The sequence below is a fragment of the Artibeus jamaicensis genome, unplaced genomic scaffold (genome assembly GCF_021234435.1).
Source record: "Artibeus jamaicensis isolate MK-2021 breed Jamaican fruit bat unplaced genomic scaffold, CSHL_Jam_final scaffold_369, whole genome shotgun sequence".
Classification (NCBI taxonomy): Eukaryota; Metazoa; Chordata; class Mammalia; order Chiroptera; family Phyllostomidae; genus Artibeus; species Artibeus jamaicensis.
Window position 1 is genome coordinate 43,883,318 of NW_026522042.1, and position 18,067 is coordinate 43,901,384.

The 18,067-nt window shown below is 44.6% G+C and overlaps 1 protein-coding gene across 2 annotated transcripts in view; it reads left to right on the forward strand.

The window, feature by feature from the left end:
• The window catches only part of MAP1B (microtubule associated protein 1B), a 92,449-nt gene extending 76,563 nt beyond the window's left edge, over nucleotides 1–15,886 (forward strand). For both annotated transcript variants that reach the window (XM_037149068.2, XM_037149069.2), the window contains 3 exons: nucleotides 1,894–8,401; nucleotides 11,535–11,773; nucleotides 13,005–15,886. In XM_037149068.2, the coding sequence (XP_037004963.2) occupies nucleotides 1,894–8,401; nucleotides 11,535–11,773; nucleotides 13,005–13,160 (6,903 nt within the window). In that variant the 3' untranslated portion in view covers nucleotides 13,161–15,886. The remainder of the gene's footprint in view (nucleotides 1–1,893; nucleotides 8,402–11,534; nucleotides 11,774–13,004) is intronic.
• Nucleotides 15,887–18,067: the final 2,181 nt, after the last annotated feature.

Below are 18,067 nucleotides of genomic sequence, written 5' to 3' on the forward strand. Positions count from 1 at the left end.
TCTGTTTTCCCGGTAAATCATAATTTTCCATTCATCAGACTCCTTGCTATTTTTTATTACCCTTGACTTCCTCAGAATTCTCTGCAACCTTGTTTTCTTTTGGGGTCATTTGCCTCATTTCATCAGAACTCTTCGGATACAGGTGGAGAAATGGAAAGTGAGGAGGTTTTCTTCCAGTCTTTTCACCTTCCCCTTGAACCTGGTGACTGCGCCTGTCACATGCTAGTGGCTGACTGCACACAACGGGGTTGCACGCTTGGCCGCCAGACGCCTCAGGGTGGAGTTTCAAAAATTAAAATAGACTAAAATTAAAAATTTTACTATTAAAAATTTGGCAGTCGAGTTGTCCCGGATTTCTTCTCCAAAACGTATTATACAACACGAATAGTTTACATTGAGAGAACTCTAACTGTGCTTTTGTGGTGGCGATGAGGGTCCGTGCTAACTATTGTACAACATACCATATTAAGTGGTCACGTTTGCTTTGGTCAGAAAATAATTTGAGCAACAACTACCCAAGGATGGTTACCATTCACTTTTTCAGTTTTCTTAGCTTCCAAAACAGTTGATCCCTATCCCCTTTCTAGGAGATTGTCAAGTCAGAGGAAACAGGAAAACCCAAGACTTGTTATTTTGCTGTTTTGTGACTCTTCACATGAAACGTAGGACAAACAGGCGAACAAAACAAAAATGGCTGTGTGCCTGCCACCTCAGGTAGAAAATCTCAGGTTCTACAGATGACCCTCAGCACACGCACTGGCGGCCTCAGGGTCTGGTAGCCGGAAGGTTGTATGAGACAGAGGAAACCACTGTAGAACTAGAAGTTGAGTGGAGACCTGCCGGCTCAGGGGTATCTGGACCACGTGACATCTTTGCTTTGCCGCTTCATCCTTTACTGTCAAAAACAAAGCTGTGGTCAGTTGAATGTTCGGGCTGCTTTATGAGATTTGCTGCGACCAGAAGAAGACTGGAGTTGATGGCCTGATTCTTCCTCACTGTTTAGACCATGAAACATGTGGCCACACTGTGGAATGAGACAAAAACAGCATTGTCCGCGGGCCGCAGTCTCTCTTGTGGTCCCAGTTTGCCCTTCTGCATTCCCGCCTGATGGGAAGTACTAAACAGTGTATTGAAAAATGTCTGAACCAATTTTTTTTCTGGTTTATGCTTGACTGTTATGTCTTTTGGAAAAAATCTTATTTTTAAATTACAGTTTACATTCAATATTATTTTGTATTAGTTTCAGGTGTACAGCAGAGTGCTTAGACACTCATATACTTTACAAAGTGCTCCCGCAATATTTCCAGTACCCACCAGACAACATCCATAGTTACTACAGTTTGGCCAACTCTACTTTCTATGCTGTGCTTTATTTACATCCCTGTGACTACTTTGTAGCTGCCCTTTTGTACTAAATTCCTTCAATGTATCAACCAGGCCTTTTGCCAGGCCCAGTGGAATAAAAGGAAACATTTTATATCAGTGGTAAAATGACTCACATAGCCTTCCCCTGTGGCAGTTTCATATTTTTTAAAGGGCATTTTTTTGCACGGCAGGTACCCAGGGGGTACTATTCAAAGTGTTTCGTGAGCGCTGTGTCACTGGCCCTGATCCTGCAAATGGTTGCTGGCTTAGACCAGAGTTCTGCAGTTCTCCTCCTGGACGAGGACAGAGGATGGAGAGGTGCAGGGGCGATGGCTGAGGCGTAAGGGAGTAGTGTATGGGGTGGGGGCAGTCAGGACACAGGCTGTGCACCTGCCAGCATCTCTGAAATCAGCCCTTTCTTTGTGCATCCAGTGGCCCCATGATACCTAGTAAGAGATGGAGGTGATGAATCATTGATTACATGCACCTAAACCTTTTCTTTCTTTGTGATCATTTTTTAAATCCCAGATCGGGGAGTTACTGAGTACCACCCATCCTGCCAACAAAGCTAGTTTAACCCTCTTCTGCCCCGAAGAAGGGGACTGGAAGAACTCCAATCTTGACAGACACAACCTCCAAGACTTCATCAATATTAAACTCAACTCAGCTTCTATATTGCCAGAAATGGAAGGACTTTCCGAGTTTACCGAGTATCTCTCCGAATCCGTGGAAGTCCCCTCTCCCTTTGACATCCTGGAACCTCCCACATCGGGGGGGTTTCTAAAGCTCTCCAAGCCCTGTTGCTACATTTTTCCAGGAGGGAGAGGCGATTCTGCCTTGTTTGCAGTGAACGGATTCAATATGCTCATCAACGGAGGGTCAGAAAGAAAATCCTGCTTCTGGAAGCTCATCCGACACCTGGACCGAGTAGACTCCATCCTGCTCACGCACATCGGGGACGACAACCTGCCCGGAATAAACAGCATGCTGCAGCGGAAGATCGCAGAGCTGGAGGAGGAACAGTCCCAGGGCTCCACCACCAACAGCGACTGGATGAAAAACCTCATCTCCCCTGACTTAGGAGTTGTGTTTCTCAATGTCCCAGAAAATCTGAAAAACCCAGAGCCAAACACCAAGATGAAGAGAAGCATAGAAGAGGCTTGCTTCACCCTCCAGTACCTGAACAAATTGTCCATGAAACCAGAACCTCTATTCAGAAGTGTAGGCAATACCATTGATCCTGTCATTCTTTTCCAGAAAATGGGAGTTGGTAAACTTGAGATGTACGTGCTTAATCCAGTCAAGAGCAGCAAGGAAATGCAGTACTTTATGCAGCAGTGGACCGGCACCAACAAAGATAAGGCTGACCTAATCCTGCCTAATGGTCAAGAAATAGATATTCCGATTTCCTACTTAACCTCCGTCTCATCGTTGATCGTGTGGCATCCAGCAAACCCTGCAGAGAAAATCATCCGAGTCCTGTTTCCTGGAAACAGCACCCAGTACAATATTCTGGAAGGACTAGAGAAGCTCAAACATTTGGACTTCCTGAAACAGCCACTGGCCACCCAGAAGGATCTCACTGGCCAGGGGGCCACTCCTGCTGTGAAACAAGTAAAACTGAAACAGAGGGCTGATAGCCGAGAAAGTCTGAAACCAGCCACAAAAACACTTGCCAGCAAATCTGTGCGAAAGGAGTCTAAAGAAGAAACCCCTGAGGTCACAAAAGCCAACCACATAGAAAAGCCACCCAAAGTTGAAAGCAAAGAAAAAGTAATAGTGAAAAAAGACAAGCCAGTAAAAACAGAGAGCAAACCTCCAGTGACAGAAAAGGAGATGCCCAGCAAAGACGAACAGCCTCCGGTAAAAGCCGAGGCGGCTGAAAAGCAAGGCACAGATGTCAAACCCAAAGTCACCAAGGAGAAGTTGGTGAAGAAGGAGACAAAAGCAAAGTCTGAAGAGAAGAAAGAGGAGAAGGAAAAGCCAAAGAAAGAACTGGTGAAAAAGGAGGACAAGACACCAATCAAGAAGGAGGAAAAACCAAAAAAGGAAGAGGTGAAAAAGGAAGTCAAAAAAGAAATCAAGAAAGAAGAGAAAAAAGAACCCAAGAAGGAGGTTAAGAAAGAAACGCCACTGAAGGAAGCCAAGAAGGAAGTTAAGAAGGAAGACAAGAAGGAAATGAAAAAGGAAGAAAAAGAACCCAAAAAAGAAATTAAGAAGCTTCCTAAAGACACAAAGAAATCATCTACTCCTCTATCTGAAGCAAAAAAACCTGCTGCATTAAAACCAAAAGTACCCAAGAAGGAAGAGTCTGTGAAGAAAGATTCTGCTGCTGCTGGAAAGCCAAAGGAGAAGGGGAAAATTAAAGTCGTAAAGAAGGAAGGCAAAGCCACTGAGGCTGCAGCGGCAGCCATCGGCACTGTGGCCACTGCAGCAGCCACAGTGGCAGCAGCTGGGATAGCAGCCACTGGCCCCGCCAAAGAACTGGAAGCTGAAAGGTCCCTTATGTCATCCCCTGAGGATCTAACCAAGGACTTTGAAGAGCTAAAGGCTGAAGAGGTCGATGTAGCAAAAGACATCAAGCCTCAGCTGGAGCTGATTGAAGATGAAGAGAAACTGAAGGCATCTGAGCCAGTCGAAGCTTATGTCATCCAGAAAGAGACAGAAGTCATCAAAGGCCCTGCCGAGTCCCCGGATGAGGGAATCACCACCACTGAAGGGGAGGGTGAATGTGAGCAAACACCTGAGGAGCTGGAGCCAACTGAGAAGCAGGGGGTGGACGACATTGAAAAATTTGAAGACGAAGGAGCAGGTTTTGAAGAATCTTCAGAGACCGGAGACTACGAAGAGAAGGCAGAAACTGAGGAGGCTGAGGAGCCAGAAGAGGATGGTGAGGAAAACGTATGTGTGAGCACCTCCAAGCACAGCCTCGCGGAGGACGAGGAAAGTGCCAAGGCCGAGGCCGACGTGCACATCAAGGAGAAGAGGGAGTCTGTGGCCAGTGGCGATGACCGAGCAGAAGAAGACATGGATGAGGCAGTGGAGAGAGAAGCTGAACAGTCTGAGGAGGAGGGTGATGAAGAGGAGAAAACGGAGGATGCCAGAGAGGAAGAATATGAGCCCGAAAAAGCTGAAGCTGAAGATTACGTGATGGCCGTGGTGGACAAGGCTGCGGAGGCCATTGGTGCCGAGGATCAGTATGGATTCCTCACCACTTCACCCAAGCAACTGGGAGCCCAGTCTCCTGCCCGAGAACCTGCATCTTCAATTCATGACGAGACTTTACCTGGAGGCTCAGAAAGCGAGGCCACTGCTTCTGATGAGGAGAATCGAGAGGACCAGCCCGAAGAATTCACTGCCACCTCTGGCTACACTCAGTCTACCATTGAGATATCCAGTGAGCCCACCCCGATGGATGAGATGTCTACTCCTCGCGATGTGATGAGTGACGAGACCAACAATGAAGAGACAGAATCCCCATCTCAAGAATTTGTAAACATCACCAAATACGAGTCTTCGCTGTATTCTCAGGAATATGCCAAACCTGCTGTCACATCCCTCAATGGGTTGTCCGAAGGGTCCAAGACAGATGCCACTGATGGGAAAGATTACAACGCTTCGGCCTCCACCATCTCACCCCCTTCATCCATGGAGGAGGACAAATTTAGCAAATCTGTGTTACGTGATGCTTACTGCACAGAAGAGAAAGACAGAAAAGCTAGTGCCACATTGGAGATCAGAGACGCAGCTGCAGCAGTTTCAGATGAAAAACATAGTCCATCCAAGAGCCCATCCCTGAGTCCATCTCCACCATCACCCATAGAAAAGACCCCCCTGGGTGAACGCAGTGTGAACTTTTCTCTGACACCCAATGAGATTAAAGTCTCGGCAAAGGCAGAAGCAGTCCCAGTGTCTCCTGAGGTGACCCAGGAAATAGTCGAGGAACATTGCGCAAGTCCTGAGGATAAGACCCTGGAAGTGGTGTCCCCATCTCAGTCTGTGACTGGCAGTGCTGGCCACACACCTTACTACCAGTCTCCCACTGACGAGAAGTCTAGTCACCTCCCCACAGAAGTCACCGAAAAATCATCAGCGGTTCCAGCAAGCTTCGAATTCAGTGAAGCCAAAGATGAGAATGAAAGGGCCTCCATAAGCCCCATGGATGAACCTGTTCCTGACTCGGAGTCTCCTATTGAAAAAGTTTTGTCTCCTCTGCGGAGCCCTCCCCTAATTGGATCCGAGTCTGCATATGAAAGTTTTCTAAGTGCTGATGACAAGGTTCCTGAGAGAGGTACTGAAAGCCCCTTTGAAGGAAAGAATGGAAAACAAGGCTTTCCAGACCAAATAAGCCCAGTTTCTGACATGACTTCCACTGGTCTTTTCCAAGACAAACAGGAAGGGAAAAGCACAGACTTTATACCAATAAAGGAAGGCTTTGGTCAACAAAAGAGAACTGACGATGTTGAAGCCATGAGTTCTCAGCCAGGACTGGCTTTAGATGAGAGGAAGTTGGGAGGAGATGTTTCTCCTACACAAATAGACGTCAGTCAGTTTGGATCTTTTAAAGAAGACACGAAGATGTCCATCTCCGAAGGTACTGTTTCCGACAAGTCGGCCACTCCTGTGGATGAAGGTGTAGCCGAGGACACGTACTCTCATATGGAGGGTGTGGCCTCAGTCTCCACAGCTTCCGTGGCTACAAGCTCATTTCCAGAGCCAACAACAGATGATGTGTCTCCTTCTCTGCATGCTGAGGTTGGCTCCCCGCATTCCACAGAGGTAGACGACTCCCTTTCCGTGTCTGTCGTGCAAACGCCTACCACTTTTCAGGAAACAGAAATGTCTCCATCGAAAGAAGAATGCCCAAGACCAATGTCAATTTCTCCACCAGACTTCTCCCCTAAAACAGCCAAATCCAGGACACCAGTTCAAGATCATAGATCTGAACAATCCTCGATGTCTATTGAATTTGGTCAAGAATCCCCTGAGCACTCCCTTGCTATGGACTTCAGTCGACAGTCTCCAGATCACCCTACAGTGGGTGCAAGTGTGCTTCACATCACTGAAAACGGGCCAACTGAGGTGGACTACAGTCCTTCTGACATGCAGGACTCTTCTTTATCACATAAGATACCGCCAATGGAGGAGCCATCCTACACCCAAGATAATGATCTTTCTGAGCTCATCTCAGTATCTCAGGTCGAGGCCTCCCCATCCACCTCTTCTGCACATACCCCTTCTCAGATAGCTTCTCCTCTCCAAGAAGATACTCTATCCGATGTTGTTCCTCCCAGAGATATATCCTTATATGCCTCACTCACCTCTGAAAAAGTTCGAAGTCTGGAAGGAGAGAAACTGTCACCAAAATCTGATATCTCTCCACTCACCCCAAGAGAGACGTCTCCTTTATATTCACCCAGTTTTTCAGATTCTACCTCTGCAGTCAAAGAGAACATCGCAGCTTGCCACACTTCTGCTCTTCCGCCAGCGGAAGCAGCATCCACAGAGCCCTACGGCTTCCGTGCCTCTATGCTATTTGATACAATGCAACACCATCTAGCCTTGAATAGAGATTTGACTGCATCTAGTGTGGAGAAGGACAATGGAGGGAAGACACCTGGTGACTTCAGCTATGCCTATCAGAAGCCCGAGAAAACAACTAGGTCCCCAGAAGAAGAAGGTTACGACTATGAGTCGTATGAGAAGACCACCCGGACCCCGGATGTTAGTGGCTATTACTATGAGAAGACAGAGAGAGCCACTAAATCCTCGTGTGACAGTGGCTACTCCTATGAGACCATTGAGAAAACCACCAAGACCCCTGAAGATGGTGGCTATGCCTATGAAATTACTGAAAAGACCACACGAACCCCCGAAGAGGGCGGGTACTCGTATGAGATCCGTGAGAAGACCATAAGAACCCCCGAAGTGGGTGGTTACAGCTACGAAAAGACTGAGAGGTCTAGAAGACTGCTGGACGACATCAGCAATGGCTATGATGAATCTGAAGATGGTGGCCACGCTCTTGGAGACTCCAGCTACTCTTATGAGACCACGGAGAAAATTGCCAGTTTTCCCGAATCTGAAAGTTACACCTATGAGACTTCCACAAAAACGACACGAAGCCCCGATACTTCCACGTACTGTTATGAGATTGCAGAAAAAATCACTAGAACCCCCCAGGGGTCTACATATTCCTACGAGTCTTCAGACCAGTGCTACACTGCAGAAAAGAAGTCCCCCTCCGAGGCTCGCCAGGATGTCGACTTATGCCTTGTGTCCTCCTGTGAGTACAAGCACCCCAAGACAGAGCTGTCACCCTCCTTCATCAATCCCAATCCTCTTGAGTGGTTTGCCAGTGAAGAGCCCACTGAAGAGTCCGAGAAGCCCCTCACCCAGTCCGGGGGAGCCCCACCGCCTCCCGGAGGTAAGCCACAGGGGCGACAGTGTGACGAAACCCCTCCCACCTCGGTCAGCGAGTCGGCCCCGTCTCAGACCGACTCCGATGTTCCCCCAGAGACTGAAGAGTGCCCCTCCATCACAGCCGACGCGAACATCGACTCTGAAGATGAATCAGAAACCATCCCCACAGACAAAACTGTCACCTACAAACACATGGACCCACCTCCAGCCCCCATGCAGGACCGCAGCCCTTCTCCACGTCACCCTGACGTGTCCATGATGGACCCGGAGGCCTTGGCCATTGAGCAGAACCTGGGCAAAGCTCTGAAGAAAGACCTGAAAGAGAAGACCAAAACCAAAAAGCCAGGTACAAAGACCAAATCATCTTCACCTGTCAAAAAGAGCGATGGGAAGTCCAAGCCCTCTGCGGCTTCACCAAAACCAGGGGGCTTGAAAGAATCCTCAGATAAGGTGTCCAGAGTGGCTTCTCCCAAGAAGAAGGAATCTGTAGAAAAAGCAACAAAACCCACCGCCACACCCGAGGTCAAAGCTGCGCGTGGGGAAGAGAAAGACAAGGAGACCAAGAACGCCGCCAACGCCTCCACATCCAAATCGGTCAAGACTGCGACTGCAGGTAGGTGCGAGGGGCCGGCATCCACAACTGTTACACTTTTACCCGGAGCCTTTGAATTTCCATTTGACTTCGTCCCGGGAAGCCGCGAGAGCACACTTGGTGCTCTCCCTTCCTTTTACCATTCTCTTCTGCCAAAAGGTTTCAGTCTCAGTTCAGTGTTGTCCGAAGCTGTGGGGAGGGCTCAGCATATGACCTAGAGCAGCTCTGATTCACCAGATGAGGTTCCTGGGTTGGCCCATTCTGCAACGGAGCAACTGCAGCCTTGTTCTAAATCTTCGGCACCAAGGAGGCGTGTTTCAAGCTCCTTTGGAAGACTGTGGCAGTGGCTTCGGCCATGCTGACCCCACAATGAAGCTCAGGTGACATAGTCCACGAACTCCCAGAGGCTTAGGGAGAGCCAGAGTGCCAAGCCAACCCTGAAACGACAACTGTAGGGCCCAAAATTTAGATTTCATTTCTTTAAATAAAATTTTAAAAATAAAATTAGAACATTTAAAAATGAAAAATTATGACATTTTTAATTTGTAAGAAATTACCAGGCTAGAGCTACATCCCCATTAAAGGCTGCTCTGTGGTTTCTTTTTAAATATTTTATTTATTTATCTTTAGAGGGGAAGGTAAGGAGAGCAGGAGAGAAATATCAATGTATCTTGTCTTGCAACCGCAAGACAAGACAAGGTATGGTCCTGTGGGTCCCCTGCTGGGAACTGGCCTGCAACCCAGGCATGTGCCCTGACTGGGAATCGAACCGCAGTTGTTTGGTTCACAGGCCCGTGCTCAGTACACTGAGCTACACCAGCCAGGGCTGTGGGGTGTTTTTTTAATTGGCCTACAAATAACTGTAATTTGAGTTGTCCAGTGGGTATTCTGAACAAATTAAGAGAAGGGCATTGAAGCCTCTTCTCACACCCCTCTTAACCCACAGCCTCAGAACAGAGACTCAGAATTCTATTTCAGATTGAAATCACACCCATCAGGAGCAACGTCCCTAACTCGGGATCATTCCTGTTTTGGTCCCAATCCCCAGACATATCAAACCTCAGCAGTATCTGGGTTTTGATGGAACAGGTCCTTCATGGCCGAGATTGGTTTTGTTGCTTCAAACCAATCACAGGACTTTTCATGACTACATTTTACTTACTTTATGTAGATATTTCAAGATTTTAGACTACAGTTCATAAAATAATATGAATTGACCCAAATATATAAAACAAAAAAAAATAACTTAAATACAGGAAAATTTGATAGATAAACCTTAGGACTCTCAAATTCAGTGCATTTTAGGAAGCATTACAACTGCAAAGTTTTACTGTGAGCAACTTGGAAGATCAATACCAAGACTCACTTCTCATCAGATTTCCTTTTTTTACACGCAAGTGAAAAATTGGGTTCCTCCTTAGACTTGATGGAGCTTGGGAGAAAATATGAAATTCATTCAAACAGATAACCAGCTGGAACTGGCTGCCCATCTTGCCAGACAACACACTGTAGCCCACATAATTGATTTTTAAAACATTTTTGTCATTTGAAGAGATAATTTTAAGGCACAATAATAAATACAGATGAATTAATTACAGTGTACTTTGAAGATGCTTTTCCAATACATTTCTTAAAAGACAGAATTATACTATTAATTGATTTGTAAAATAAAGCTGGGTTAACTTCTGGCAGTTTCCCAGTTTGTACTTCTGTCGAGAGATACTCAGTTGGTGTTGATGGTAGTGATTTTAGTTTGCAAGGGAAAATTGCAGGCATTTTTAATGGTTAAAACAACATGACTCACAAACTTATACTGTAAGAGTTCTTTGGGAGGCCTACATGTGGATACCTGAGGGCTTTCAGCTTGGGTTCATTCAAATGGCTGGTTAACCTATTTATAAAAATGAGTCAGTTTATCCAAATATCAGTTTGGCCGATTCTCATCAATCCCCCAAGCCCCTAAAAGTAAAGTGGACAGGTGAGGGAGTTCACTGATGGCTTTGACTCTGGGATGATGGTATTTAAACATCCTATGGAGAAAGAAATAGGATTAAATATACAAGATCCAGCCGGTATTTTATCATAAATGACTTAACAACAGTGGTCTCGAACCAACTGCACATTAGAATTATCCGGGGTGCTTTTAAAAGATGATGGTGTCCAGACCCCCACCCCAACCCCATTAAGTCAGGTGCTGTAGGGTGTGGGACCTGGGCATCAATATTAAGCATTAAGTACTAATAAGTTTTAGGGATTCTCATTATGCAGCCAGTGTGAAGAACCGCTGCCTTAGAATCTAGTTTTACTAATGTTTCAAAAAGTTTAAACCTTCAACTGGAACAAGTCAGAAAGCCAGCTCCCCAAACAAGGTGCCGGGAAACCTTAGGGGTAATCTGAGTCTTTGCTTTGCCCAGGCTTTTCCTAATTTAGACTAGGGATTTTGGTAACCAGGTGCCCCTTTCTTCAGTCCGGTATGTCCTGATTGGCTAGAGAGAAAGCACAGTCTTTCGGAGCCTCCCTCTCACTCAGGTTTGGTGTCCAGCCTTGTCTAGCGAGAGGTGTCTCACCTTCAGCCTACTGTGCTGAGGAGAGAAAACAGCCTTTCATCAGTTTGTGAGTGAGGTTAAGGTGCCAAAGGCCTTGGAAACCATACGAAGTTAAAATCTGAACCAGTTGCTAGGGCAAATGTTAGGGTATAATACTCAGCTGAGAGCAACATTGCTCTCAAATGAGGTCCTAACATGGATTACTAACATTTCTTAGCTATGGTTTACCAAGTGCACATGCGTCCATTTGACTTTTAAAATCTGTTTCTTATATCACTTTTGAAATTAAGATGCATATTAGTAGCTCCCTAGGAGTAGTACTGTTATCTAGTTCCATCTTTTGGAAAGGCCTTAAAACTCTTCTTACTTCCTAATGGGTTGGTTGTCCACAGAGGGAAACCATTCTGTTCTCCCTTCTGGTGAGGCAGCAAATGCTACATCTTCTCAGTCGCCAGTGTGAAATGCCCCCCACCAGAGAGAGGGAAGTGCCCTGTCTCGCCTTTGCAAGTCCTGTGTGCCTTCCTATGGATGAATAGGGAGGTGTGCTGGAGCTGGGTGTCTCTTCACATTCCTGTGACCCTGGCTTTCTCTTTGTTCATTCACCAAAGGACCAGGAACCACCAAGACGACCAAACCCTCAGCTGTGCCTCCTGGCCCCCCTGTGTACTTGGACCTGTGCTATATTCCCAACCACAGCAATAGTAAGAATGTCGATGTTGAATTTTTCAAGAGAGTGAGGTCGTCCTACTATGTGGTGAGTGGGAACGACCCCGCTGCTGAGGAGCCCAGCCGGGCTGTCCTGGATGCCTTGTTGGAAGGGAAGGCCCAGTGGGGCAGCAACATGCAGGTAAGCACTCCAGCACCATGTCTGCACTGCACGGGGGTGCGTACCCGTAGGCGGAGGGCAGGAATTGTGTTTCCAGAGGCAACGTTGTGCTTGTGCATCCACATGAGGTGCCCAAGGGCCTGTCACACATGAAATACCACGAGGACAAAGTGGATTTCACACACAGGAGGTAGCCTAAAATGTTATTCTGGGTACTAATAACAACCATGGCCTGGGAGGAACGCCGCTGTACCAACCTCAGGCAGCCCAAGATTACCCGCCCTTCCTGCTAATGTATCAAGAGTAAGTGTGTATGAATGAAAGTACACACTTACTCCTGACAATGTGCGGGAAGGGCCTATGAAATACGAACACTCTCATACTTCTACATGAGAGCTGCTAAGGGGCAGCCTTTACTCCTTTTTATTTCATGAATACACCAAAGCTAGTAGCCATTTAGATATTAACTGTCCATTTGGAGTTCCACAGGAGGGGCATCGCTGACGATGGTCCCCAAGAGGATATCTCCAACTCACAAACATGATGGGCCACCAGCCACTCGTTATTACTTGGGCTGTGATCTTTGCTTATCTAAGTTCTGTGTGTTCTAGTAAACTGTATTTGCGTAACACTAACTAGAATGACTTGTTAATCGTATGAAATCTTACAAGAAGCCCCAAGGGACTCTTAATGAATACTGGATGGAATTTTTACCATTCAAGCCAGTACCCACCCACCCATCCACCCCACTCCTCTGTCCCTAACCACATGCACAAATGAAAGCTACAGATCTGTGCTTAGACCAGAATGTGAATCACACATACTAGAGAGCTGTGAGCTGCATTAATAACCAGAGCTCTTTGGGTCAAATATGCAGTGTCCTTGATGCAAAATGTACCAGGCGTGTTAAGGGAAATACAAGAAATTCCACCTTAACTGAGATACTTCTGTTAAAACTAAAGAACCAAACTGATGGTGAATATAGATGAACCAATTGACCAGTCATTAGTTGTTTCTGGTTGCAGTCTTCAACTTGCCCCCACCAAAGAACGTGATTTTTTTTTTGCAGCTTTATTTTGGTTCCCAGAAATTATAAGTTGCAGAAAAGTCCTGTGCATTTCTTGAGAAAAAGAGAAATTTTCCGTTTCTTTACACTTTTTCTAATTGTCTAATTAATACCCTATTGTTGTTCCTTTTTTTTCATCTGATTTCTGGTTCTGCCCTTAAACAGCGATTTTCTCTGTCCCTGCAGGTGACCCTGATCCCGACTCATGACTCAGAGGTTATGAGGGAATGGTACCAGGAGACCCACGAGAAACAGCAAGACCTCAACATCATGGTCTTAGCAAGCAGCAGCACTGTGGTTATGCAAGATGAATCCTTCCCTGCATGCAAGATCGAACTGTAAAGACCAAGGCCAGCCACACCACAGGCTTCGAACTTTGTTTCCAGAAATTCTTCGATTTGAAACTACCTTTTCTAAAAAGTCAATTAGTCTAAATAAGTCGCTAAACTGTCACCTGCCAAATGCTATACTCTGTCATGGTGGTGCGAGTCACTAATATTTCTCAGTTTTTGCTGATTGCTAAGGGAAGTAACAGCATTCCCACAATAGGGTTCAAATTACTGCAAAATGACCTACCCCAGTTCATCTCTGCTGATCATTTGGAAAACAAGCACTAGCAAACCCAACTGACTTCTGCTAGGTAGAGACATTTGTCTTATAGGGAGAGAGAGAAAGCAAGAGAGAGAGAGAGAGAGACAGAGAGACTGCGCGCACAAACAGGGAGAACACAGGAGAGAGAGAGAGAGAGAGAGTATGAAAAGGAAGATGAATGCAAAAGAAGGAGATGTGATGGTAGAGAGCGCTGGTGAGATACCCAGAGAGAAAAGGAGAGAACAGGGTGGGGTAAGGAAGAGAAAAGAAACAATAATCTGGGCTGCATTTTCTCAGCCAGTCTGTATTCTGTAGTCCACATAGGCAAAGTTTTCAACTGGTGTCAGTCTGAGTCATCAAAAAGGGTCTTCATTTTCTAAAACAAATTGCCTGGAAGAACACAAAAAGAACAAAACTTGTTATGAGGACGTGACCTGTGAGATTCTCACGCCTTAACTAAGCGCCCTCAGTGTGAAGGCCGCACACTAACATATAACATAGTGAGTGCAGGTCGACACGCTAGTGGTTTGAACCCCATTCGGAACTCTCAGACTCTCAGACACACGAGTAGGTTGATCTAAGGCATGCTCCCAGCATCTGTGCACCCAGTTAGCCCACTCTGAGTCAATTAACCTGCATGCGGAAGCACCCAAGTCCACCCCAATCAACAAGCAAATACCAAAGCAGTTGGGAGTACATACGGTAGACAATTTGCCTTAGAAAGTGACTTGAATGTACAAAGATTCTTGATGCACTTATTATTTTTAAATGTGAGACAGCAAGTTTATAAAACATCCATGTAGGATTATAGCTACTCCAGTTACCGGAGCATGTGTGTGCGCGTGTGGGGTACTAGAAGCCAACCTGAATGGTGCAACGGTTTGATGCTGGGTCGTGCCTGGGGAGTGCCACCTCGGTGCCCATCTGGCCCCTCAGCCAAACAAGTTGAGCCTTGCATAGCGTCTCCACTACTGCAAGTTTAAGATTGAAATGGCTTCTATGATCAGAACTGGGAAAACAGTGAATCATATGGTGGAAGAGGTTCTCAGCAAGTGTACAGTATTTAACTTCCTTTGTCTTACATTGGCTTTTTTTAAATTTTCCATTAATTTCAGTATAATTATGGGAACAAGTGTACAGAAGAATTTTTTTTTAGATTTGTCAGAACTTTTCATAGATGAACTTTTTAACAAATGTTTTCATTTGCAGGAAAATGCAAAGAAAATTTTCAAGTGACAGTTTTTTTTTTAAGTGTTTCCTAAGACAAAAAAATGCATAATGTTTTTTGAAGTTCTGGTGAGATTGAAGTCTGATAATGCAGTAATAATATTTATTAAAACCCATAACTACCAGGAATAGTGACTGATACCTCCCACCCCTTGATTCCCATAATGTAAAAATCTGAGTATGTGCTATCTGAGAGTGCGGGAGAATGACGTGGTGGCTACTTTTCCAGGCCTGTACATTACCCAGTGGTATCCTACTTTCTTCTTTCAAGATCTTCAACCATGAGGTAAAAGGGCCAAGACAAGTTCAAGGAACCCTAGCAAAAATTTGCTTTGGTATTTCTTTCCCAGAAAAAAAATAAAAGAAATAATACATTGAAAGCAAATGAATTCCAAACTCCTACTGTTCTTCATGTAGAGTTCAGATACCATTTCCATCATTGTCATCATTGAACTATGAGTCTGAGAAGCCAGATCATGATTCAAAATTGATGTCCAGCTGCCAGCTACCGATCAGTGCGCCCGGTGTTCAGATGTGGCGAACGTCTCAGTGACGACTGTGCTGTGCTGTCACGTCGCGTTTCCTGCAGACTCTAAGACCTATGGAGTAGTGAACAATGACCTCATTTTATTTTCTGTGTTAGTTATTTATTTCAAAGTTAACATTTTAGTTTACTTTTGTCTGATAAGGTGTATGTTTTGCACTGCTAACTACTATGAGGGTTTAACCAATGCTTCTTTGGGGTCCCTTCACTGAGGACCTATGCAGTCTACTTAATGCTGTGAATTACATTTTCAAATGTTTAATTTTTAAAAAAAATAATATTCTATTTTTTTAGGTTTCTCTAGAAATCCAGCTTTTATTTATTACCCCATTTTTTTCAAGTCCTTAAGAACAAGACTTTAAGGGTACAAAAAATTATCATGTGATGGAAAACTCATTGTGACAACATTGAATTTCATTGAGTATAAACTTACCTGCTTCAAACTTATTTAATTAGACCACCTAAGATACCCAAGATAATTATCTAATGATTGGTTGTTGAGTTAGCCTACATAATGCATGGGAAGAGAAACAGATTTCCAATCTTCTTGCCAAATCCAGACCTCTGGTTGATTTTTCTTTGATAGAAGATGAAATTATTCTCCAATTTCTCAAATTCAATTTATTTAACATGTATATTCTTTTGCTTTTAAAAAATGCAAACATTTTAGGAGAATTATAGCCAGTCTTCAATTATAATTATTCTATCCCACTTTCTTTTTCTTTTTTCTTTTCTTTTTTCTTTTCCCCTCCCTCCCTCCCTCCCTCCTTCTCTTTCTCTCTTTCTTTTGAATTTAATGGGGAAAATATACAAAAGCTGTTACTGGTCAGCTGGCTCTTTTTCCTATGATCTATATCAGTACTCTCCCCCATTCATTGTTCTCGGTGATGACCACAGAGCCTAAGGATACCAGGAAAACCAATATTTACATTACAGGTTGTTCCTGACCTTCCAGAAACCTTTTCTACCTGGGTGACTAACCTAATTTTGCTAGTTTCATAAACACACAATTAGTTTAGTAACAGCCATCACAATGTACTGTGTGCATTCATGGTGAGAGCTAAAGATTAGCACAGACTTTGAGGAGCTGTATTCATACTGGTTACTTAATCCAATTGCATAGATTGAATATTTGAGTGGAAAGATTTTACACTCAGTTTAAGTGATGGGATTCCATCAAGATAGCATTCATGATCATGACCTTTTTGGTAGTATTCTTAAGCAAAATTCTACAGAGACTAAATGTTAGAGATTATCCTCCATTTTCAATTTGAATTAATTCTCTCCCCTTTCTCAAACCCAACCCTTGTGCATGCTTTCTCAGTCTTGTGGTGGGACTGGGTACAATGACTAACTAACCTCCCCCCTCCCCAAATGCCATTTCCATGGAGCTAAAGAATTTTTTTTCTTAACCTTACATATCATAGTGAATGGTTTCCCCAGTGTATATGAATGTTTTAAGTGTCTCCAATAGCTTATGCAGTTTAGGAGCTTTTCAGTACTCATTTAATAAGATTAAATCATTTGCTAATTGGAAATTTTGCCACCTTCCATTTTTCCTCTATTACCAAATTCCAGCTCTCAGGAGCTGTTCTGTGATTCTGAAATTGCCGCTCTTAGTCACAGGAGGGTCTTGCTCAGTGATGATATTGTGAGTTAGATTAATAACCTTTTCTTTTTTGTGTGCTCGGATTTAGAAGAAAAGATCCTGTTTCCATTTGAAAGGAACTGTAAGCTTTTCTCTTCTAGCCAACTGAACAACACACCAAAAGCAGCCTAGGGATGAGCATCTCTTTGAAAGCAGTTAGGTTATTCACCTGGTATTAAAAATGATTTACTGTTTTAAAATTCTGTGACTTTCTTAAGTTGATTTACAAGGCAACATCAAAAAACTGAAAAGGGGAAAAATAGCTTCTCTGCACTCATTTGGAGCTCCCCAAGTAGGAACCATCGAGACGAGACATCAAGACCAGGTTGCCTTTTCCAGAACACCCTGCAGCCGTCCGAGTGCGCTCACCACGCTGAATGCAGCCTTCTCTTTCCAGCCCTGGAAAGAAGTGGCCTTGAGCCCAGCAGAGAGGCACCTCCCACTCCTCTCTCTCGTTCTGAATGGTGTTTGTGTCAGTCTGCAGCTGTGTATGGTATTATTATGTCTTATAATCCTGCATCACTTCTATCCTATCCAGTCATATCTAATGTAGAAAATTAGTTTCCAGTGAAAGTAATATGTAGTGCTTTTATGATATTTGTGTGCAATATCCCCTCTTCCATTGAGGATATTTGGTGTAAAAGAAAAAAAAACTCAGTTCCACAATAAAATACAAAAGTGGCAAAAGTTCATGTATGTGCTGTCTTACATTTTGTGTTACTGAGTTGGGCTCATCAGGAGTTGTGATTTGCCGCCTGTGGGGTACAGGGGAAGTAGCAAACCTTGGAGAGGGTCCTGATACTGTTTCTGTAACTGCTACCTCATTACCTTGTATAACGAAGCCCTAGAGGACGTTGGGGTCTTAGGACAGAAACTGGGAAGTGAGGGAAAGAGGCGGTTAATGTTGCTTAAAAAGAAAAATAATATGTACCAGAGTGGTTGGAAGGGTGGTATTGAAAGAGTTTCCTACATGAACCATAATATGAACCCCAAACCCATTGTTCCTCTGAATTCTGCCACACCTGCTGCATGACCTCTGTCACTTCATCCCCATCTCCAGTTTCCTTTCTCACCTGTAAAATGAGAGGATTTGACTACATAGATGGCCACCCTGGATGGTCCCTCCCAAGGCTGACTCGGGCTCTACAGGGGCATCATACGTAGGGGTTACACCCACTGTCTTCCCTCTTGGGGTCTCTTGCTCAGTAACAGAACAAGCTGTATATAAGTAACGTAGTA